Source organism: Sylvia atricapilla, chromosome 1 (genome assembly GCF_009819655.1).
Source record: "Sylvia atricapilla isolate bSylAtr1 chromosome 1, bSylAtr1.pri, whole genome shotgun sequence".
Taxonomy (NCBI): domain Eukaryota; kingdom Metazoa; phylum Chordata; class Aves; order Passeriformes; family Sylviidae; genus Sylvia; species Sylvia atricapilla.
In genome coordinates this window covers 135,507,455-135,532,573 of record NC_089140.1, presented here as the reverse complement: position 1 = coordinate 135,532,573, position 25,119 = coordinate 135,507,455, and the positions used below count along the sequence as shown (strand labels likewise).

The 25,119-nt window shown below is 40.6% G+C and overlaps 1 protein-coding gene across 1 annotated transcript in view; it reads left to right on the top strand.

Annotated features, from left to right (window-relative positions):
• The first annotated feature begins 4,903 nt into the window (after positions 1–4,903).
• SYBU (syntabulin) overlaps positions 4,904–25,119 on the top strand; it is a 39,936-nt gene continuing 19,720 nt past the window's right edge. Inside the window, exons 1-3 of the mRNA XM_066334903.1 lie at positions 4,904–5,012; positions 5,197–5,383; positions 18,715–18,912. Of these exons, the coding sequence (XP_066191000.1) occupies positions 4,986–5,012; positions 5,197–5,383; positions 18,715–18,912 (412 nt within the window). The 5' untranslated portion in view covers positions 4,904–4,985. The remainder of the gene's footprint in view (positions 5,013–5,196; positions 5,384–18,714; positions 18,913–25,119) is intronic.

Here is a 25,119-nt window from a genome sequence, read left to right as displayed (position 1 = left end):
TTAACCCAAATTTCACATATTTACCAAACTGTTCAGATGCAGAGCTGAGTCATGAGTTTTGGCAGAGCTCTGGAGAGAGAAGCTTAAATCCAGGCAGTTGCTGGCCACAGATCCTTCCTTGTACCTCCATCTCCAGTGTAGGCACAGGGACAGATGTGCCTTCTTGCCATGACTCTGCCTCTCTATTATCTCATCATTTCACACAGTAACTTCACATGCCTGAAATCAGACAAGTCAGCCCAAGTCCTTTCTACATATATAGGCTGCTTCACAAACATCTGAGCGTGCACAGTGCTTTAGGCTGCTTTCTGGCTTGCATTTCACTGAGTAGTACTGACAGGGATCTGTCTAGTACAAACAGATCACACGACTCTTATCAGAAGTCAGATTAAATAAATGTCTTGCAGAAAGTAGCATATCCCTTGAACTGTTTCCCAATAGCACTGAACGCACTGTTCCAGTAGACATCTCACACTGTGTACACAGGCAAGATCCCTCCCCTAATTCAGCTAAATATTCCACTTCTTCTGCAGTAGTTCTCTTAACCACAGTCTTAAGTCTAAGAACTCATATTGAGATATTGGCTACTAAGGGCTAAAAGTATTTTTTCTCAAATTTGCTTTCCAAAACAGTTTTCCCTCCTCTTGGCAGAGCTTTATTATTTGTCCCAGATGTTTTTTCTTTGCATTTAGCCGTAAGTTTTAAAGTGTCACTATTTACTCCAATAAGCCTTTCTTAGAAGATGTGCTTCTTATAAAGATGTCCTAATACAAATTACTTATATTTTTAACATATGATTTATGTTGTCAGAATCCCAAATAATTATTCTATTATTTTGCCCAAGACCAATGTGAAGCAATCCTTATTCTGTTTTCTCTTTCTTATAATGATATTCATAGTCTTCTCATCTTTCTCTCATTTTCTAGTATTTCTGAAAGAGGATGAGAGAATTTTTCCAGGTAATTCTCTGCTGACCTCTAATGTAAACTATTGCTATGAAAATTGTCAGCTCCAGCTGGTCTTCTTTTTGGCATTTGTGAGGCATTTAAGTGAGATCTGCTGATATTATACAACCCATCTGAATAGAAAAATAGGATCGACACATTTGATAAGCAAACTTGTCTCAGCTGGCAAAGTACAGATGCTTTCTAAGTCACCAACAGAAGCATTATCAGCTATGTGCCTGCATTAATGAAATCATATAGTCTTGGGATTACAGGGCCCAGCTCTGCCCTCTGCCTCATTTATCATTGACCTCAGAGGGTGATGTAATTCAAAACCAAAACATGGCCTATGGCCAGCACAGGTATTGCCTGCACTTTGTCAACCTGTGAAAGCTCAGTGCAAAATGTGAAAGAAAAACTCAGACCCATGAAATTGAATCTAGGGAAATTTAGGCACCAAAACTCAAATTCAAAATAATTTTACGAGAAAGCCATCTAACCCCAATAAACATAAGATCACAAAATGTGTCTTTGGTTTCAATCCCAAATGTCCACAAGTACTTTCAGTATTACAAAAATTTGAAACAGCCCTGGTCGAATTTTGCAAGTATATGCAACTACCAAATGATGACAGCATAAAAATAGCAAAGGTGCCTGAGGTGACTGTTGAGTAAGAACTCACGTAAGGGAGGAATCCTTGTTCAGCTTTTTAATTATTTTTACATGCACACACACACACACACAAACCATAATAAAACCCAACCCAAACCAAAAAAAGTCCTGCATGCTTCCATTTTGAAGGACTGGTCAAAACAACAGTGAGAAGTTGAAGCCTTCTTGCTGAAGCTGAGATACTATACAGAAAAGGAAAATTCATGGAAACAGAAAGAAACATTAAAGGCTATACCACAAAGAAGGTTGCAGCTGAAACTCAGTCTCTGCTGGCAGCATGAATAAACCACTTGTGTGGAATGGTGCAAGGATACTCTTGCACATACTGCTGAGCTGTAGGTGACTGTCTCCTGAGTATGTCATGGTTTTTGCTTATTCTTCTGAAGTGCCCAATTCTGAACTGAGGTATTTGGGTACTTAATCGGGATATTGAGATTTTTACTGTACTACTTTCCTGCTGTTATTCTGGTAGCTTATGAGCAAAACTACTAAACTGCAAGAAAGAAAACTGGAAAACAGCATTTGTCGATGTCTCGAAACAATGTACCATCAGATGGAACAAATAAACTTAGAAAAAATTCACAAAAAGCTTTGCAAAAACATCAGGTGAAGCTTTTCTCTCAGCAGTTCAGATGTGTCAATGCAATGAGGTCCTTGGGACTGTGCTAATGGCTCCTTGTGGCAGCTAACTGCTGGCCAGCAAAACTCTGCTGAATTAAAATCACATTCCCCCTCTCACTGAGAAAATTCAGAGGCAGCAGCAAAACATACTCTGTGATCCTCTGTATTTCACAGCATCTTCTCTCCCCCACAACTTCCTTTTGGAAGAGCTCTCTACCAGAATGAAGAACTTGGTAGCAAAGCCTAGAATAAAAACTGCTTCATATACCTTGTTCCCCACTCAGGAAAGCATGAGGTCTAACCCCAGGGCCTGGCACAGTGCCCAGCTTCCCCTGGCAGCTCCTGGAGTCCAGGAGCTTCTGCTGAATCTGCAGCCCTCTGCAGCTTCCTGGAGAGCTGTTATTTTTCAGGAGGGAGTAAAGCAAGGAAAGGCTAAGAAGACACTGTGTTCTGTAGGTTTTCTGAGGCCCTTATGAATGCGTAACATTTTTTCTTTCCAGCAAACACAGATTTCTTCAGTTACACACTGCTTATAAAATTAGTTTCATAGGTAGTGCGGAGATCCTGCTGGTTTGTAAAAGACATAAGAGATGAATAAGAGTGATATCACATGTTCATGTCAAATATGTGTTCCTCCCAGTACTGATGATTAACTAGTGCAAAGCAAAAATATTTGAATAAGTGACTTAAAAATGAATTAACTAATCAATTACTGAAAAGTGACTTAATTCCTCAATATACATGACTGTAAGGGGAAAAAATGTTTGCTTGAAAGTTAATGATTGTTTTATGATTTATGATAAGGCTATAAATCTCTATGCCAAGAGGAGAAAAGATCAAAGGCAATCACATCCCATTATGAATCCTGAGGCAGCCTGAAGACTTCACTTCTCATATCTTGTTTCTCGGTAAGGCAAAAATTTGAGCTTGAAATGGAAAAAGATAAAACAGGCTCCGACAATCGAATGAGCAGCAGCAGCAGCTCTGGAGCTGAGTTACTATGGCAATGGCAGTGCTGCTGCACAGTTTCTTTTAACTCTCACTATTGGTACAACAGCTTTGTAAATGTGCGTGGGCAATATCCACCCCACACGTGCCACGGGTGGCTTGCAGGGGAAGCCCACAGTCCCAGGTGCCCTGATCTCTACTGAAGAGATGAGCAAATCTGTGTGATTAAAACCTGCCATTTTCCATTTCCCATGGAAACAGTCTTGGAGCAGTAGGTAAAGGTCCAGAATTCTTCCTGATCTTTTGTGGCAGGAATCTAGATGCCAGCGCTTAGAAGATATTTTATAAGCACAGAATTTTTATTATATAGGAATTTTAGGCTTTTTTTTTTTCAGCTGTAACTATCTCACGTCTCTGAATTATAGATATCTTGTCACTGCCAGAGAAGGATAGTATCATCTTTTTGGCAGAGCATAGCTTGGAGCTCTACATAAGTAATGGATGTAATTCCGGTGCCAGGTTAATAAATTAGTAATTATGACTCTTTGGATGTACAACAATCAGTGCGTCAGTACTCACCAGTGTCCTCTTTCCTCTTTGAGGTTCAGATAAATGCATCACCTTTCCTGTTACTGATGCTATGCTCTTTGCACTACACATTAAAGGCACATTTCCTCTTAATTATTTTAAAAACAGTATTTAATATTTATGGTCTAATAGCAAACAGAAGTTCCCAACAGAAATTGGGTGCCATGGGAAAATTAACTATATCCCAGCCAAAACCAGGATGCGGGAAGCATAAATGTAAAGGGAATCTTGCACAAAAATATGATTGCTGAAAGTACAACTTCTGCAAGCTCATTAAGTCCTATAAGCAGACATATATGTGGAACCTCAAGTGAGTGTCACATTGAGAATTTCCTCATCCTTTTTTGTGGAAAAGCAGTCCTTTTCACCCATTGTGTGCATATGCTTATAGCCCAGATTGTAGTCCTGCTAATGCTTGTTTCTCAAGTAGACCCTCCCTGGGGAGCAGATGAACAAGGTTACCACATGCGCATTAATCAATAGGAGGGTCAACGACAATTACCACAATGAATGGTAAGAGAGAAAATACCACAATTAAATATACTATGCAATGTATCATCTGAGGATCGAGTATGTTTCTATGTCAGAAACAACTAAGTTTTTGTCTCTCTACATGTTCCATAAACACGTTACTGGAAAACAACAGGAGGAAATTCTTTACTTTGGGAAGAAATTCTTTACTGTGAGGGTGGTGAGATACTGGCACAGCTTGCTCAAGGGAGGTTGTGGATGCCCCAGCCGGGACGGTGCTCGAGACCAGCTTCGATAAGGGCCTGAGCAACCTGGTCTAGCGGGAAGTGTCCCTGCCCGTGGCCGGGGAGGTTAGGACTAGATAACTGTTAAGGTCCCTCCCAAACGTCTTTGATCCTATGACTAAGAAGCAGAGAAATCTGACGATGCGTTTTGCAAAGCGCAAGGCTGTATGCCCGTCGTACTTGCACGGGCACCATCGGCGCTCTGCCCTGTGTCCCTCTGCCCACGCCGCAGGGCCCGGCGGGGCGCAGGAGCCGGCCCGCACCTGCCGGCTCCCGGGGGCGGGCGCGGCGCGGGCGCTGCGGCGGCGGCACCACGTGTCGGGGCGGGGAGCGGCGGGGCCGGGCAACGCCACCCCCAGCGCCGCAGCGGCAGCGGCAGCGGCAGCGCAGCCCCCTCAGCGCATCCCTCTCGCCCATGCCAGGTGCCTGCTCCCGGCCGCGCCGTCACTGAGGAGCCATGGGGCCTCTGCGGGAGAGCGGCAAGGTGAGCAGCCGGGGATGGACGGGGCGGCGGCGAGCCGGGAGAGAAGCAGGGGCAGGCAAATCGCGTCCTGCCCCCGCCCTGGGAGGGGGGGCGGAGGGGCCGGGATTTGCCTGCCCCTGCCTCGATGATGGAAGGAGGAGGGTACATCCGAGAGGTTCCTGACGGGGTGTCCCTTGCCGAGCAGGAGCAGAGGACGCAGCTGGAAAAGGAGGTGTCCCGCAGCCGCATCCCCCGCCTGGTCCTTCGGCCGCAGCAGAAGGTATCTCCCGCTTCCGAATCGCCCTTTTCGGAAGAGGAAAGCCGGGAATTCAACCCGCCCAGTTCCACCGCGGGCTCCGGCAGGACTATCAGCAGCAACAGCTTCTGCTCAGGTACCGCAGAGAGATCCCCCGAGCCTCGGGGTCCCGGGGAGCACGGTGTGCCCCGCACGGCCAGCCCCGAGGCTTCGCTGTCATCCCAGCCGCAGCATCCGTGTGCCGGGCTCCCATCGAGCCCGCATCAGCAATCCGTTTTACCCATGAGGAAGGGCAACCATTGATTTTTCCAGGGAAATCTAGTATCTGTTCTTTTAATATGTGTCCGTAAGCGACACCAGATGTTTCCATTTCGAATTCTGCTATCCAGTGCTAAAAAAGTTCGCGGTTTTATTGCGGCAGAAGCTTTGCTTTAAAGGGAAAGATTTGCCTTAACGACTGCAGCGTGGTATTAAGGCATTTTGAAAAGCCCTTAAATCAAAAGTCGGTAAAACAGGGGAGTTGTTGTTAAAGGTATCAGGCTGCAATTCTTTTTGGTTTTTTTGACAATTATTTCCATGACGTAGAACTGAATATGTAGGTGAAGTCTTCACTGTAACATTGAAATAAGTTTTGTTTATTTCAGAATTCAGGCTTCTACTGATGAGTGTGTCGCCAGGCATGAGTTGGGCATGATGGCTTCACTACAGAGAGGGCAATGGATGGGTGATTGATCAGAAGTAAATTATTACTCTCTAACTGTAGACGAAAAAAAGTCATTTGTGCTTCAAAATATTATATGAGGGACAACTTGAAAACCGATTTTTTTTATGCTAAATATTTGCCCTGTGTAGAGTTTAGCATGATTTAAATGCCTCAACTATCAGTGAAAGACTCAGATGCCTACTAGTGGTGAGTAATTTTTTAGTTCAGTGAAATTCTTCCCTGTAAATGACATTAATTGAGAGTCACAAAATTGAGAGTCACATTATGAATACCTTGAACTCTATATGCCTATGGCAATTTAAAAGGTGTTTTTGATTTGAAAAAATTAATTTTCAATAGTCAGTTTTTTGGAAAGCATAACATTTTCAGTGGTGGAATTTGGAAGTGCTACGTTAGTGGTTGGACTCAACTTCAGAGGTCTTTACAGTCTAAATGTTTCTGTGATTCTGTGATTCTCTATTTAAAAATCTGAATTATAAGAAGTTTTTTTGCAGTAGTTTGTATGAGAGCAACTTCCCAAGCTTCCTTTTTTAGTGCATATTTTCAGTTACCAGAGGTGTTCCTGGGAATAGACAGGAACGCTCTTATTTATCTTGGTCTTTACTACAGTGCATTAGATTATTGTTATTGCTTTTTTAACTCCTTTCATGAAAACCAGTGTATTGAACACACTGTACAAGTTTTCTTAGATGAGAAACACAATATCCATGTTTTGAGTCTAGCTTTGCCAGATTTTGCAATTCAGGCTCAGTGGAATGATCTATTTGGTTATTGTTTAATGAACAATGCAGAGTGTTAAACAAACATCACAGAATTGTAAGAATGCTGGAGTCTTTTTCCCATGCCTTTTTAATCCCTCCACCTTACCTGCTTGAGTTTGCATTTTCCAAAGAAATAAAATCATTTGAAGCTTCCTAGAAATATGTTATTTTTATGATCTCTCCCAAACGGCTGCTTTTTATCCTGATTTTTTTCCTTCTGTTTTGACAAGCCTTTCGTCTTGATCACTGACATTGTTTTCATCTTTAGGGCTTGTACCCTGTTCTTCAGACCTACTCAACAAGTAGTTACCACTGTCATATACCCCTGCTGTCCCACTGCACTGCACTGGCTGTCTTGAGTCCCTGCAGCACGTTGTTTTTATTCTGGGTGTGTCTGATCTCATGGCTTGACAGTTTTAAGGCACCTTTCACAGAGGTATTGCAGCATGCAATGCTGGTCTCCTGACCTGCATCTCAAGCACAACTGCTCATCTCTTTTATTTACTTTATTCATCTTTTATATTGTTTCATGAATGTTGCATTGATTTAGTTTGATGATTTTTTTTTCTCCATGTGAGAGCTTTGTGTTTCTAAAGCTGCCTGCAGCCCCCATACAAGTGCATACTATGTGGTTTGCTGCTCTGAGTCTCCAGACCTTGCACAGCCATGGATCAGCCAAGGCACTGTCTTCCATCCCAGACCCTGGTTCAGTTGTTGCTAGGTTTGATGGATTTTTCATTGAGATGCAGATATGAGAACAGTCACTGACTTGATTTCCTCATTCTCTGACATCTCTTTCCTGTCTTCCACTTAGGATCCTTCTCTATCATAGTTTGTCTAATTTAGAGTGAAATCCCCCAGGGGCAGCAGGTGGCTGCTAATTCCTGTTTTAGGGGAGGGGATGGTGAACAGATGTGTGGAGAGGTGAGTGGAGAAGCCACAGCCCCTAACCTGCCTCGCTGGTGCTTCTTCTTAGTTGAGACGTAACATGTGCAGAAAAGGTATTTAAAGTTAGCAAGTAGTACATTTGGAAGAAGAGAGCAGATGGGAACACTAATGTAGCAGTATGAGAAAGCTCATGAGCATTTGGATAAATATCTCTTTTGTATTTCTTTTGAGCGTTAAATTCCAAAGTGTTCTTGATAAGCAGCAGATAGTATGAATTGATCCCTGGAATAATTCCTTTCCTCTTTACCCTTCTCTTGTCAGGTTTTTCTCTACCTTTTATTCATTATTATTGACACCAAGCAGTTATGATCCACAGATTTCTTTTCATACCAGTAGAAATTATTTTTTTCCCCTAATTCGTTAAATATGTATTTGATGTTTGATTCCCTAGAGCTTCTGATGATGTCCATTTCTCCTGCGTGCTTACACTGGTCTCCAGTGCCTAAGTGAAGGCTTGGAGTTCCTTCTCTCTAAATGAGAATAGATCTTGTAGGTATTCCTAATGTTGGTTTTGGGAACCATGGCAGTTCTGCAAGCATGGTGGTAACAGCAAATAATATCTCTTGGCAACAGAAAAGAGACATTTTGTAATGCTTAGTTTCTTTTGAAGATGTTGTTAGTTCTGGCTGTGATAGGTTTAAATCTGCATGATCAGCTCCCTCTTTGTCTTCTGTGAGTGAATCAGAGCCTCACTTGATCATGTTGGTCAATTACTTGTAGTTGACTTTATGTCAGTTTTGCTTTGTAACTCCGTGTGAAACACAGTGAGAGTGTTAGTCATATCTGTGATATTCCTGATCCAATGTGTATTCAATATTCTTTGTTTCTGCAAATGTGGATGTTGCGAATGTCTGGATGTCGTGTAGGCAAGCCCAGCTTTTTGTATCTGCATTCACCATGCACAAACCTTTCTTAAAACCTTAGAGCATCTGGGGCCCTGGTTGTCATTTGTTATGGGAGTGCTTCTCTTCTTCGGCTTGGATGTTGGCCATAGAACTCATATGATGTCAAAAGATGGAAAAACACTCTCCCAGCAGCTTTGTGCGGCTCAGCTGCTACTGAGCATTTGCCTGTGTCATGTGTGTTTCTCTCCTGAGTTGCACTTGGCTTCCAAGTGGCTGTGTGCACTTACCTTGTCAGTTGGGCAGAGAATGTGATCCAGAGCATCTCAAACAAACCTCCTGCTGACCATGAATCCATGGAAGAGCAGCTGATGGGCCTTTGGTCGTTCCAGTTAGCGTTTGCTTTGTAGGAAATACACTTTGGGCGGAGCCCTATCCTTGATTTTGGTGTGCATGTCCTTGGTTTGAAGTCAGCCTGTGCTAAGCTCAGTAAGTGTATTCAGCTTTTCTTTTAAAAACTATTTTAGTTTGGGATATACTTCCTTTTCTGCTTTTGGTTTTTGAATAGCTCTGCTTTTAAATATCTCTGTATGAAGATGAATTCTTACGTGGTACCTTTACAACAATGTCCAAGCTCTCTTTCAGCCTTTTCTAGGATGCCAGCTGCCGGAGTTCAGCTGGGAATGCAGTAAGAAAGCTTTGGTAACCAAGATGGAGCTTTGCAGGAAGTACTTGTATATTTAATAATTAGTTCAGCAAAGGAATTTTTGAGCCAGAGGATTTGGTTTATACCTGTAACAAACAGTTCCTCTTTTCTTTGGCTTACCTGTAAATCACCTTTTTAATTAGACTGAATAGTCCTGTGAGCTATTAAAAACCATTAGCATCTCTGCACATCAGTGACTGTGACTCACTCCAACGCAGCCTTCAAAAATAGAAGTTGAAGCTTAGTTTTTGCTTTTTTATTTAAAATTTCAAGATCTGGTTCAACGCCTATTCAAGTTCAATCCTTGTTTCATAATTTGTTCTTTTCTGGGATAAAGATTTTATTTAAATCTTGTCCTTTGCATGTGTGGCACAATAAATGTGCACGTGTAGAGTGGCTGCTGTAAGCCTGGGGTGTGGGTGCTGCAGCAGGAATCTCAGTGCTGCCATTCCTTGCTCAGTGGCTCCTGTGCACGCTCCCCTTGATCTCAGAGATTATTTGCCAGTTGGCCCAGCTATTGGTGGATGCTGGGGCTGAGTTCACAGTGAGGGTCCAAAAAAGCATGTAGGCTTTAGGCAGGCTTGTTAAGTCCATGTGAATGCACAACCCATTTTGCTTGCCACAGACAAGAAGAGGTTCTACAACCATTAGTGAAGAAAAAAGCTGTACCTTCTTGCACTCCAGTAGACAATTTCTTTATTAGAGCATGGAAAGAGATTGCATTATAAAGCAACTAGTCTTGGAGACTATACTAAATAAGTATGTGTTTTGACAAATATATTCCTGAATAGAAATAGATAAAGAAAACTAAATTTTTAGTATTTTAACAAGTCAACAGACTGAGGCCAGACAGTTAGTTTAAATTACTGAAAGTAATTGCTCCTATTATTTGTTTGTATATATATGTATGTATTACTATGGAAACAGTGAGCTCTCTCATTCTTCTTGCCTCTTGTTATAAGAAAAAAATACTTTGTTTAAGTAGTTCCTTACTGGTTTATGTTGATTTACTGGTTGATTTTTACTCTGAGTTACTGATTCAAAGAAACATGCTTAAAAGTTCTCAAGTATGTGATACTCAAGTATCTTAAGTATGTGATAGTGAAAGATTCTCTTTCCTGCAGTCCTTCATGCTATGTTTTTCCACAGTCATTTTACCTTTTCCTCAGACTTCTAGAGGTCTTTTCTAGCACTTTTGTTTGCGGCACTTTTAAAGGCAATTCAGTGATGGCTATGATATTAATTTATGAAAACACTGAAACAAAATCTGCTCTCAAAAATACACATCTAGCCTTTTTTCATGACGGTGACACTGGTGACATGCTTCCTTTTCTCACTGCTGCTTCCCTAGAGAATTTCCTGCTGGACTAGCTTGCATGCAATAATTTATTATTGCTTCATATTATGAGCCACCAGTTCTGTTTCTGTGGCACAGAGATCTGTTCCAAGCCTGGAAATAAGAAAAGTTCCTAGGTACTAAAGAGCAAAGTCTGCTCGTTCTCCAGGTTTTGGCCTTTCCCGGCTTCCATTTCAACTTTAGTATTTATTCCCCCTGACTAAGTAACAATCCTTTTGTTTCTCTTGCCATACAACAACATCTGGAAGCCAAACTATTTGACCTTTTGGATGTTTTTTGTCACCTTTTCATGTGTCTGTCAGTACAGTGAACCTTTAAAACTGGACCCAGAGCCTCGTGGGGTCAGTAGGACAGTTCCCATTCTCTCTGGAACGTTTTATGTGGTGTCCTGAGAACAGACACCCTTTCTACTACACCTCAGCCTTTCTACTGCCCTTTTAGTTCTAGCTTGTTGTGTACTATGGGTTGAATTCTAAACAGTATCCAGTATTTTCTTCACTACAAATGCATAATCCAGTACTTTTTTTTTTAAAGTGTTTTTCATGCAACTTTCTATTGAGTTGAATATTGTCATGCACTCTGAAGAAAATCACAGCTTGTAGCAGGAATGAAACTTTAATCAGAAGCCTTGGACTTACTTTGTGTTAAAAGAGAATCTTGATGTTTTAAGAGAAATTTAAATATTACACATTTTAGCTCTACATTTATAGGATTAGTATATAAATGTACTATATTTGTACATGTAAATGTACTACATTTGAAAATCTATGAAATTTTCAGTGTTTTGAAGTGTATGTAACTAGATTCTGTGGTGCTGCTAAGTGCACTCTGGGCTTGAGGATAGTCAAAAGAAAAATATGCATAAAACAACAATGGATAGAATATATGTTGTTTCTTTCTATGAGAAGATAAATAGAGCTACCTTATGAGGTGATGTTGAAGCTGTGAGAATCAGTTATATGCTGTTAGCCATGGAGGCAGAACTATATAAGACCAAATGAGTATAACATGTTGCACCATTTGAGGAATAGGTACAAATTTCTTTGTGGTCTGTTGAAGATTTTTATTTCCAAAAATGGTACCTTCAAAACTGGAAAGAATATTTCTGATTTCTTTCTTTGCTCCATAATGGAATAAACAACATAAAATGCCACAGAAACCCATCTATATATGCGCATATATGACATATATGTCACTTAATATTATATGTATAGTATTTCTTATATTGGTTGCAGTCAGTGCTTTCCCACCAGAGGTAGCAGCAGAGGTTCCACTTCCAGCTGTTGTCCTCAGAAAAGATTAATGAGGCCTACTAAATTGCTTAAACCCATACTAAACAGAAAAGACTTTTGTCTTTTTTTTTAGATTCTTTCCTGTCCTTACATTTAGTTAAAATTTTTTAAAAAAATTTTCAAATAGATTTTTCAGTCTTTTATCGGTTTAAACCCCTTGTCCTGATGTTTTCTGTGACGTGATAATGTAACTCAGGGAGCTGTGCTATTCCTGACCACAGCTCCCCTAGTAACAGCACTTATTTTTATTAGTATTTTTACTAGTAAACCCTTATGGTTCTCTTCTGTAATACACCAGTACTGAGGCTATAAATGTAATGACAAAGCCAGTAAGCCACAATTATATAGTCCTCTTCTTTTTCATATGTTTTGACAGAGCTCATTTCAGTCCTGTTTGTTAGTGAAATGTTCAAGTAGAAGGAACATTGGCAGATTTGCTGCCAAAATCAATTAAAATTAGCTACTTCAGTATGACTTAGCAATTTTACAGTCAGACATCAAGAGTAGATACCTATAAAAACATGTTTATGTGAAATCCTGTATTGCAAAAGATGCTTAAGCTTTGGAGCAGGTCAGTCCATCTTTTTTCACCTTCCTCTCTCCTCTTCTGTATAATCTCAGCCTGTTAGCATTCCTGACATGTGGTGACTGAGCAGAGGGGGCCTCTTACCAAAATCAGTGGGCAGTTCTCATACTAAATTTTCAGCACAGTTCAGCCCGTGGGTGTGACAGGAGCCAGCTCAAAGGGGCTGGTGAGCAACAGGTGTAAAAGTTGCCTGTACACTGATGATCCTCAGCAACCAGTTGAAGGTGTTTAGTCTTGATTTTACTGGGTTAGATTTTATGACTAGAACATTACAGTCAAAAGTTCTAGTTCGAAAGATGGACTGGGAATAGCAGGGTGTTCTCCAGATGTGGAATATCTGACAGAAAAAAAAAGCATGTAGGTTGTAGGGACCTGTGGAGATCATTCATCCAGCCTCTTTTTTGAAGCTGGACTGTTCCCAGCAGCCATGTATTTATCTGTTGGAGTCTAGAAATCCTTTAAGGACAAGAGTTTGCAAAGCCTCTGTAGGTGACCTCAGGGAGTGGTGGAGCTGCTAGCCAGCCTTTGTTCACAAGCAAAATGGAGCATAGTTAATTCAGGTTTTGCCTGCAGAGACACCGAGATTAAATGTGGAAATTATTTGCATGGCAGGGTTTTGCATAAGTAGGCCTGCTTTTTTTTTTTCTGGCACTGCTGTAGTTGTCTATGCGCTTCAGCTGTGCTTTAGTGTGTTTGACTTTTGGTAAGAGACCTGCCTCACAAGTACGTCGTAGTCTGAGAAATCAAATACCGAGCCAAACAGATCTTCAAAACAGCTAAGAAATTACTTTTAAATTGATCAGGACGACTAAAACTAGTAGCATTTTTAAGACTCTGCCTTTAGCGAAGTTAATTAATATTGTTTTCTACAGTCCGTGTGATTTTATAAGCAACAGATTGTCACTAGCAAATTATTAAACTTACAGAGTACATACAATCACGTACTGGAATGGCCTCAGTAAAAATGAAAAGTTTTAGTACAGTCAGAAGTTGATGAGAATATTCCCACTTCTTACCTTAGTCTGTGCTCTCTTAGGCTGTGCTGCTGGCAAGGTGAGGGTGCCTCTGGAGGTATGAGGTAGGATTTTTGCCTATTGAGACCCTCCTGGTGTGGATGTGAATATGCTCCTACCTTTGCCTTTCTATGTGTATGACTAAGTTTATACTGTTGTGTTTTGTCTGCTGCACTTACTGTGTTTCTCACTTCTTCCAGAATGACTCTGTGAATCTCCCATCAGCAGTTTTCTCTGCCTGGGCACTGAGCCCTTACTCTCACTGGTCCAGCTGCCCAGGTCAGAGCAGTGGTTGTGTTAGTCCTTGGAGAGAGCTGAGACCCTTCAGGCAGTGACTCAGACTCGTGGGATGACTTAGCCTGAACGGGGATGTCATTCTGGCTCCTCCAGAGAGCCTTTTTATCTCCTTTTAATACAGAAAGAGACTTACAGGTGGAAGGCAGGTGCTCGATTCCCTTTGGTGTCAGCAGCTTTCATAATTGCATAAACACCCCTGTGCTACAAGGCTAGCCATGACGAGAAGACCAAAACAGTTCAAAAACTGAGGGTCAAAAAAGGTGAGGCAGACAAGCAGACTGGGAGATTACCCTGCAAAATTACCCTTTGTGGTACCCTCACTGCCAATTGCCAGCTTGCAGTGCACCTTCCTGGCAGTGCTGTGGCTACCCAGGCTGACAGATCCTGGGATGAATGGAAACGTAACCATAGGGTAAAAGCCAGGAAATTGTTTTTGTCTGGGTACACTGAATGTTTAAAATGTCATTAGAGTCACATGTTTAATTCTAGAATCTGCATTTCTTGGTGGAAATGCAGACTGTGTACAGCCTGGACACTGGTCAGGGGACCCTTAGGAGGAGACAAGTGTTGGACAGTGAAAAGGGATCAGGCAGGAACTGGACCAGTCAGTGTCACAGGAGTGCCTAACTCGATCTGGCAGCTAGGAGTGAAAGTAAAAAGCAGTCAGTGCTTCCTCAGTGAGAGCATCATTAATTATTTAGATGTGTTATATAAGGAGGTTGTATAAGTAAATGTTTCTTGAAGTCTTTAGGAAAAGGCAGTAGTTTTTAAAAGAAGGTTCTAAGGCATATTCTAGTGAACCTTCTAAGATATCTCTGCTGAGAAAATCATCACATCTCAACATACAGCCTAAATCAGTATTTTTGTCAATTGTTCAGAGTATTATTATCTTTAATACTGTTGTTTATATTTTTATTTTACTATTCTAAGGTTAGTCAGGGCATGCAAATGTCAGAGTGCTCTGAGCAGCTTTCCTGATGGCTTGTCTGAGGAGACAACTATCCCGTGCTTGGCTTTGAAACTTGGCAGGCATGTCTGATCTGGGAGGGGGCTTGGACATAGAATTTCAAGTGATGAAATCCAGCTGATGTTCAAAGGAAAAGTTTACTCCCAGAATGTTTCTAGGAGGCCCCTGTAAAAAAAAAAAAAGACACTATGAAAGAAAGCAGTGGAAGTCATGTGTTATAAATTCATGCGATTTTACCTCTTGTGCAAGTAAATTCAAGCAAGATCAGAAGTACAGGCTTTCACAGCACTATTTGCCAGTCTCTTTTTTGTCTTCCTGATGCTGATGTGCCTGAGAAGGTAAATCAGGTCTGCCTCTTTTCCTGAGGAGTCTAGGTCTGAAGTCCTTTTACTGGGGCAAAACTGCTGTTGAGTTACAGGATTGAATCCTTAACTGACCTTGCTAGAAACCGGATGCACATATCAGAAAGAAGATCCCATTGTGGGCTCATCTGCTCCTGTTACCCACTTTTTTAAAAAAGATTCCTTATCTTGGCCCATTTCTGGATAGGTGGAGGTCTTCACTTCTTCCATCAGAGTTTCCAGCAGGGTTTAGGAGAGTCCTGCAGGTCCAGGGGAATACTGAATGCACTCTGCTGCAGTCACATTCTGCTTGCAGGTGAGGAGCAGAGGGTTGCTGCAGCAGTGAGCAGGGAGGGTGATCAGGCTCTCTGGAGATGGAGGGGGAATCAGCTGCATGTCAGGTTCCATGGGAAAGTCTGCTGCTCTCCTGTGGGGAATTCACCTACAGTATTAAATAAAAATAATTAGCCTGTTAAAGTTTCAGTAGCAGGAAAGATGAAGGTAGGTGCAGGTGATTTGGCTGGCAGTAAGCAGCTAGAGAGCATCTCACTCTTCACCAGGACTTTTCCTTGCGCCAGGAGGGTGAACTGTGTGTCAGGTGGATCCACAATGTACAGCAGAGCTTCACCAGGGTTTCATTGACAGCTCTTCCATTCTGTTGGTACCAAACCTTTTCATTAGTCAAAAGGCTGACGCAGAAAAACCTTTCTCTACAGCTTGCCCTAGTTCTGGAAAATTTATAATTTTTTTATGTTTTTGGATAATAGTAGTAGAAGGATTAGAAGTTGTACATTACATAAAAATTAACTATCAGAGAAGAGAGAGTACAATAAAATCATTCATTTACTGCAGCTGGAGTGGGAGTGCTCACCTGGTTATTCATGTATCTAAAGGGTACAAGGGATATGAGTAGAGAAGAGCTATTCTTCTTTGTGCCAGGCTCTTTTGTTGTTGTTTTGTTTGTTTGTTTGTGTTTTGGGGGGTTTTTTGTTTGTTTTTTTTGTTGTTGTTGTTGTTGGGTTTTTTTGTTTTGTTTTTGTTTTATTTTTGTTTTTGTTTTTTTTAATGCCCTGTTCCACTGAAAGCTGAAATTCTTAACAGTAAAACAAGGATGTGTAGATATGACATAATCTGATGGTACAATGTCACTGTGATATCACAAGTAGTGTTGGGGGGTGCTAAATAAAACATTTTTTATGCTATTTTAGTATATGTTCTTTAGCTACCTTTTCCCTAATTGTAGTTAGTTTTACACATTTGGGGTTTTAACACCCCCATTTTTAACACTGTAGTTTAGGTCTTTTATTGTGTAAAATTTTATCAGCTCCTGTGGTTCTTCCAGGCTGCATCTCTGTATCTTTGGGAGTTACTTCTATATAAATTCTCCCATATAAAACAGATCTGTGAGGTCTGCAGAACCTGTGCAGGTATTACAGTAACTGTGTTGATGGAGAGATGAGATAAAATAGTTTTTTGTGGGTTTGGGTGGGAGGTTTTGGAAGGGGAGTTAGCTTGGGTTCTGGGTTGGTTTGTTTGTTTTGAGGGGGGATTTTTGGTTTTTGTTCTAACATAAAGTTTGGGAACTAATACACATACAAAAACATCTAAGTAGAAAAGTCATAATTGCACAAGTTGTCACTTATTTCTGAATATATTTGGTTATAAATGTTTGTGTGCTTCTAAAGAGAGGATGCTTTGGACATAGATAAAGCAGCTGTTTAAATGCAATTCAGGAGCTCGTTCAGTGGTGCTAAGCCACTATCCTGCAGGTAACATTCACTCAGATTGCAGAAGAGACTCCAAATATTGGAGAAAGGGAAACAGATACTGATCTGGGAAGAAATTGCCTCCTTCTCTCTTCTTTGTGTTGAGTTATATTGTGATGTTGATGAGAATGGAAAGGATAAAAAGTAAACTATAGTCATGTGGGCAGCAATCCTGCACTAGTCAGGATGAATGGAGGGAGAGGCTGAAAAGCTTATTAGCAGTTTTCTCTTTTCTGGTATTTTGCTAGGAACTAATTCTGAGTTGCAGATGGCAGCAGCAAGTTGGCAAAAAGAGATGCTTCTTGGCTTAATTGGGACGATTTGAGAGAATTAAATATGATTAAGCTGGATTAGGTGCTTTGCACTATTACTTGGTGCCTCCTTGGTGCCCTGGGAGGTGTTTCTGGCAGTAGGCTGGGTTGCCCCTTAGCCTGGCATCGTTCCTGGCACTTGCAGAGGCCTGGGATGCAACACCTCAGGCTGCTGGCTGCTCCTACAGCCTAATGCTGCAGCTGGCCCTGGACAGTCAGCACCTGTGGGTACCTTGCTTGGGACTGAAGGCAGGACATGGAGAAATGAGAAGCAGAACATTGGAACAGATGAGTGAGGGTAGAACTGCCCAGGCATGAAGGAAAACTGGATCATGTGAAAGGATGAAGTTTTTCTACCATATTGAGGGAGCCATAGCTAACAAAAGCAGAAGCTGTTCTTTCCTGCAGAGGGGAGGTGGGCAGAAAGGTGTTAGATAGACATGGGATGTCCCTTCTGCCTCATAAATGCACAGTCATGCACTGACTTAAATCAATAGGCCCATGCAAAGCTTAGTGCAAAATGAGCCTTGACCTACATTATGAGCAGGGTGGAAGAGGTAAGTGCAAAACAGTCATGCAAATTATTTGGCTCAGTTGCAGGTACTTCTTTGGGTTTTGTATTAGCTAAAGATAATGCTTCAGGAGAAGAGTGCAATTGCATAATTTAGATGGCAGCTTTCATTTTGTCCTGGGAAAGAACAATTCGATTTCTCCAGAAGAGTCAGAGTAGCGTGTTTGGTTTTGTTGTGTATCAATTAAACCACCATGACTTTCAGGGGAACTGCAATTACTCCAGATGGCATGGAATGTGATTAGATGAAGTTGGGGTTTGATATGTGGATTTCATTTAAAATCAGCCTGCTTACTTTACATTCAGTTGTTAAGAGCTGGAGTGTTTGTATCCCTGGAGGTCAGGAGCCTGTTCCCAGAGTGGCTACTGATGCCCTGGAGCACTGGTGTGCCCTCAGAGGAATTCAGCTTTAAACAAAAGCAATCTGTGTATAACCCACTCTCTTCAAAACCAGGTACCTCACAGCCACTTGTCATGAATAGAAGAGGTCTATGATCACGGTTGCTTTTAAAGGAAAGGCAGTTTTGAGGAACCTGTGTTATTTCCAGTTACATGAAATTCCTGACTTCGTGCATGTGGGCTGTAGGTTGTTGTCCAGATATCAGAACCTTTCTTAAAGGAGAGCATGTGGCCCATGCTTCCTCTGCAGCCAGTGTGCATTTGTGTCTCGTGTGTCTTCATGCTGCAATATTCCCTAACCCTGTTAAAGGAATTCATCTTAGATAGGAATTTTCATTACGTAGCCCCTGATTTTGTATTTTATCAGACTGAGTAAAACAAGTGCTTGCCCTTTTAGCTTGCCATAAGGTAGTCAAGATTTCTTCACAAAATAGGTGAAACAAACAGCTTCTCACCAGGTTTCATAGCCAAGGTTGTACTTATCACTTACTGTAAAGAGTTGTAGTTCAAACATTCTTTCTTTTATTCTGCCAACTTTCATATACTTATTAGTTAGAAATGTTGATGTTTTCCCTTTTCTCTTCAGATGACACTGGCTGTCCTAGTAGCCAGTCAGTATCTCCAGTTAAGACTCCTTCTGATGCTGGAAACAGTCCAATCAGTTTTTGCACTGGTAGTGATGGAGACTTCTCCAGGAAGAAATTCAGTCCAGGCTCAGTGAGTGAAGGGAATACGCAGCTGGCTCGATATAAGAAGGAGACAAAGACAAGCCTTGTAAAGCCTGGTGAGTATAATTCCTTTCATTTCCTTAATTACACTTTCTAATTGACAGGTGTATTTACAGGTGTCTACATACATGCTGTGTTGTGCCACCTGTGATACCACTAATGCTGATAGTAAATAAAATAGTTGGCTTCCTTCTGTGGAGCCACCTGAAAGATATAAACCTCCTTTTGTTATTGTCTTTTTCATTAAAATATAATCAACTGACACCTTCACTTTCTTTTATGAGGCTCCATGGTGATGTCAAATAGCTGAAATGGATTTTATTCTGCTTAATAGTAATTACACACATATTTCAGTGCCCAAAGATAAATTACTTTTAATATAAGAAAAAGAAATCTTGTGATGTCCTTCAATTTATTATTGCATCCTGCCTAAATTTTGTGCTGCCGGGCTCTGATAGCTCTGGGGATACAAGATGTCAGGCCAAGGCAGGAGGACAGGCAGCCTGTGTGTGGGAGTTGGGCAGATTTGGATCTGTACTGCAATGGCTGAATCAAGAGTGTATGTCCCAGTGCCTTGGGCTAATGGGCCACCTCAGACCAGCAGCTAAGTCAGCACCTGCTTGTCACACATCCAAGAGTAAATACCCAGATGTGCCACTGGTTCCTGTACTTTTAGTGAGTAGATATAAAATACTTTATATCATTTGATTCATGTGCAGACAGCTCTTGATTACAAATGGTCAGGGTATTTGTGCTGCTATTTAATTAATCATGGAGCCAGAGCTGGCCCTGTACATAGCCAGCTGCAGAACTGGCATGGTTTATAAGCGCAGGTACCTCCTGGCTATATTGTTTCCAGAGTCATTTTACCTCTGGAAGCAATTTAGATACTTTTATGAAAAGCCAGATTTGCCAGCACCATGTTTAATCCAGAAACAGTGGAAAATCTGTTGGAAAATCCCTTCACTGGCTTGGTCATTGGAAGGGTTGATTAAATCTGATTTACCACTATCTCTGAAGGTTCTTTGGCTCATTTCATAGCACCATGTTACGTGAGTGTTCCCAGTCTCCCATTGCTGTGCATAGTGGGTGATAGGTAATATATTTTACAGGGTTTTTGCAGTGAATGTGGTATATGACAGTCAAATCTGCAGCTGTGGCTACTACAGCCATTTTGTTCGTGAGTGTGAAAGTCACTTAGCAAAATGTGAATAATGAGTGCAGAAGTTTTTTTCTAATGAAGAGTTGTGTACTCATGGAAAAGAGTTATGCACCTTTTTCAATCAATTAATTCGCTATTTTCAGTTTTATATTTAAAATGCCTTATAATATGAAGGTATTAGTCTTTTGCAATATTCAGTAACCAGGTCTGTTTTACGGAGTACTTCTACGTTTCTCCTGCCAAATCTCTCACACTTTCTTAGTGAAAAGCTGTTTGAAATCATGCCAGTATGAGAATGGACACAAGTGAGGAATATGTCAGACAGCGGGGGTTCATTTTCCTCAGTGTTGGCCACAGGGGTTGATGTGATTTTTGTGATTTTCTTCCATTGCTGTCTCATTCTATGACTTCAGCTGGACCCAGTCCCTTCCCCATGACCTACTTGCACGAGAATTTGTGGTAACTCAGTTGAGAAGATGTAGCCATTGTGCAAAGAGGAGGCATCACCCTGTAGCAAAACATGGTAAAGAGTAACAAGGGATCTGTAGAAGGGAAGTGGGATATGGAGGAAAATAACAGCAACATGTCCTTGTCATATATAAAAGATACTGTGTGCAATTTTCTCTTTACCAAAAGCCCTTCTTGATCTACTTCATATTAATCTGAAATGGCTTGTGACAATGACCACATAGGAGGAGTCAGATATATAAGAGACAAAAATCCAGCCTGCCACTATTTTTTACCATGTCCTGCACTACATTTTTTACACAAGTACATCAATCACTGTGCACCTTCAAAATTCCCGTCATTTTGCTGAAATCTGTCTGTTTCCATAATTGTTTTCTGGGAACATGCTGAATCTCAGAAGAAACAGACAAATATTTAGACAATTCAGGAAATGTCAGAAAGGGATAGCAATGAGAATGAACTCTGGGATGTTTTTGGCCTATTCCCAAGCTCTGATACATTTCTGCTTCTCTAGTAACATCACTTCATTTTTCTTTTCTGTACTTCAGAATACAAAATACACATAGCCTTTTTCCTCTCAAACAGCCTAAGGCCTATATGAGTCTAAGCCATCTTCACCTCTTGAAGTATTAACAAAGTAGATTTGGCTATCATTCATATTTTATGTAGTTGGCATAGAGAACCATACATAATCCTGGGATGCTTTTGCTAAACCTATAAAATATTTATAATCATGGAGAAATTATTCATTTGAGAGAGATGAAAATGGTTTTTAGTGCACATTAAATCTGATTCAGAGCAGTGTAGAAGTGAAGTTGGCTTAAAACCTGTGCCTGCTTTCCCAGGGAAGGATGGAGACAACAGGAACATTAAGGAAGATAATAGAACTTCCACTATCAGAGGTAGCTATAAGCCTTTTAATTTCTGGATTTTAGAAGTTGGTCCTTCTCTTAGATGTGATTGATTTATATAATGTTAAAAGCAAAACAAAATGTGTTGCAGAAGATGCCCTCACAAAAAGGCACAAAGAGAATTAACATTGGTCTTAGTTTTGTATCAAGATGCTGTGCTGAATCCTACAGTTTTTTATAATTGAATAAACAGGACCATAAGCATTTCTACATGCCCACATTCTTGTGTAGTCCTAGAAAGATCCCTCCTGAATTCGTGTAGTTCATGTCCACATCCTGTTGAGAACTGTGGGAATTGTTTTGCTTCCTTTGAGAAGTCTTTCCCATCTTCTTTTTTGATTTCCATTAGAAAGCTTAATGAGAGGATTCAAAATCTGCATCTTTCAAAGACATGAATAAAAAAGAGACTCTTTAGCAGAGTTGTATCAATAACTTTTAGAAGTCTTGCATGTTTAAACTAACAGACACACGTATTTAAATCTCTGTGAGCATCAGAACTTGAGAAGGGCATCTACTCAGCTGTGTTCAGCATTTCTGTAAAGTTCTGGTCCTGCTTTTGGTGTTACAGGCACACTTGGGACAGTTTACTGAATGTTTGCTGTTGGAGCTGTTTCTTAGAGCCCACAGAATTGCTGAAGTTTCACATGAAATTATTAAGTCCTAAGGAAAACATACAAAGGCTGTCCCAGACCTTTTAGCACCTTCAGCATCCTGCAGAATAGAGGTGTAAACACCACTGCACAAAAAGAGCCCTAGGTGAGCCCCAGTTAGGGTCAGCTCCCCAATCTTGTAAGGATTGGCTGTCATTCCCATCTTGGTACAATAATAAACATTCCAGGTAGCAAAGGACTGTGCAAAAAGCATTTGGTTTTTTTCACTGCTAATAAAACATTTGGCCATTTATTACTGAATCTGGTTAAAATAGTAATATTTTGTATTTCAGTGTCATTGAACTGCTATGGATTATGTTTCAAGAAGGGTCATCGCTCGGAGTTTGGACATTAAAACTTTTTTCTGTTCAGATTAATGAGAAAGTCTCAGAGGCTTACACCACACAGAGCACCTACGTTTATTGGACAATAGGCAATGAGCACAAATTGAAAAACATTAAATTCCATCTGGACACAAGAAAACATTTTGTTTTTTTTTTCTGTGGACAGACACTGGCACACCTTTCCTAGAGAAGCTGTGGAATCTCCATCCATGGATACAGTCAAAACTCAATTGTATATGGTCCTGGACAGCCTGTTCCAGCTAGACTTGGCTTGAGTGGGGAATTGGGCTGGGTGGTTTCAAAAGGTCCCTTTTAACTCCCAGCAATTCTGTAATCCTGTGTTGCTGGACTTCTTCTGTGTTTTAAACGGTGCATCAACCAGGTCTGTAGTTAAGTAGTTGCAAGGCACAATTTGAGTTTTTCCTGCCCTTTCTTACCCCTTAAGTTCATAAAAATGAAGGTATATTGAAAAAAATAAGTATCTTTTAACAATCATTATTCAACTAAAAATGTTATTTAACAAATAATAAGTAGAAGGCAAAGTGATCTTGTACTCAACATGTGTTTTCTACTTTTTCCCAGTGAATTTATTGTCACCACGAATGAGCCTTGGAATAGGGTGTCCCAGTCTGAACAGATTAATCTCTGAGGGCTTTAGGGCTATTAGGAGTTTTAGGAGAGACAAATGGAGTAGAATGTATTGCCCTTACTTGGTTGTGAGTACTCAATAGGTGCAGGTGGTTTTTTAGTCAGTGTTGGACCTGATTGTGATCAAAAAGGAGGCAAGGAAAATAACCCTAGACAACTAAAAATATTAAGACTAGAACTCAAATAAGCCAAACAGATCAGAGAAGAATGCAAGTGTTAGCTGCAAAATATGTTTATCTGTTAACAAATCTAGCTGTTAAAACATAATGCTTTTCCTGAAGTTTGAGGTTGTTTTGGGGTTTTTCTAATTGTCTGCTGTGTGAGGATTAGATTCCCAGGACACTAAACATCCAGGAACTTATTTCTGGGAGTCCCCTGTGGAAGCAAGGACTAGTGACTAGTTAATCCATTAGTGTAAAATTAGCAGATAAATTAATCCATAGTGCTATTTTACAGGCATGTCTGTCTGTATTCTAAAGGCAGTTGCTTTGGTTATTTTAGAAACAAAACATAGTGGTTTTGATTTAGGTTATATTCCTGACATCTGGCTGTATTATTTTACAGGCCTTTTGTCAACTCATTCCCTCATTTCAGTATGACAGTGTGGGAATAGTGTCTGACTGATGTATGTGTGTGTATGTGCTTCACTTGAAAAACATGTATTGGTGTGTAAGTTCCGTGAGAGGATTGTCTTAACAGGCAATTCTGGAAATCTATTTCACTGTCAAAAGTTTCCTTCTGATTGCATCATTTTGCAATGATAGGAGTTAGTTTTATCTTGGAAAATTTGATAAAACATTAGAAAGACATGTTTTACCAGCACGTTTATCCAAGAACATTGTATCTGGTATTTGCATGACTTTTCTTTATTCTCTGTACAAAACTTCTGCTAGCAGTTGGAAAATAATAGATCTGTTGTCCCTGTTGTTCAGGAGCAGCAGTACAGAATACAAAAACCAAATTGCAGAATGTGCTAACTTGAACAATTCCTTTGGCACACAAAGAAATTCACTAATCTTTTTAACTACTGGCTAGGACATCTACCTATTATGTTGAGACATTTCTTAAAATGCTGATGGTGTACTGTGTATTCTAACACTAAGCACACTGTTTGGTTGTTTGAAAAAAACCCCAAACCAAAACCAATGGAAAACCTTTATTTGGAGATAGCAAAGTGCCTTGAGTGATCCTTAAAACAAATTTGCATTCTTGATTCCATCCTACAAAGGTAAGAACAATGAGAAGACTGATGTCTGTCTTCTTTCTGTAACTTATTAACAGCATCTCATAACCCACATTCCAAGACTGCCTCTTTTACTGGGGGAGGGATAATTTAGAACAAGGGTATGTTAAAGAACATTTAACCAGGTTACAAATGCAGTATTTAATCAGTGAACACCATGTTCCCATCCTGCAACCAGTGGTAACCATACTTGAGTGGTGAAATTGGAAAATCCATACTTCCATTCCTAGGAATATTCAATTACTTAGATATGTGGCTGGTGTCACATGCATAAGAATGCTGAAATTAGGAAATGAGCTACACCAGGTTCAGTGTGCTTTAAATAATTGGTCATAGAACAAAAAAAGTTCTGAAGATTGACCAAGTGAATTGAGTTGATACTAAATGATGGAACATCTCATCTATGACTGACCATTAGTTCTTCCCTTAAATTACTTGAATTAATAACAAAGAATCTCTTGATCTGACAATGTTTATTGATAAGTGTAGAGCATAGGTTCTCTGACAGGTACAGAGGAAGCTGCAAGTGAAAAGGGGGAGAGCAACAGCCCGGGTTCCCTGAGTAACTGAAACCAGATGGGGAGGGCTTTAACTTGAGCATTATAACTTTAAACCACTTGATATTTGGCAAAGTACAGAGACACAGTGGTCAACTACTTGTCCTTCTGGAAGGCTTTTGGTCTGTTTTTTAAAACATTACCTTGGCAATAAAAAGGGAGGAGGCATCTTTCTCAGATACAAGTACATGGTTTGAATGCTTCACTTCTGTCCCACACCTGATAGCAGCCATTATAACCATCCTGACATTCAGATCCAGCTGTATGCAACATTTGTTTC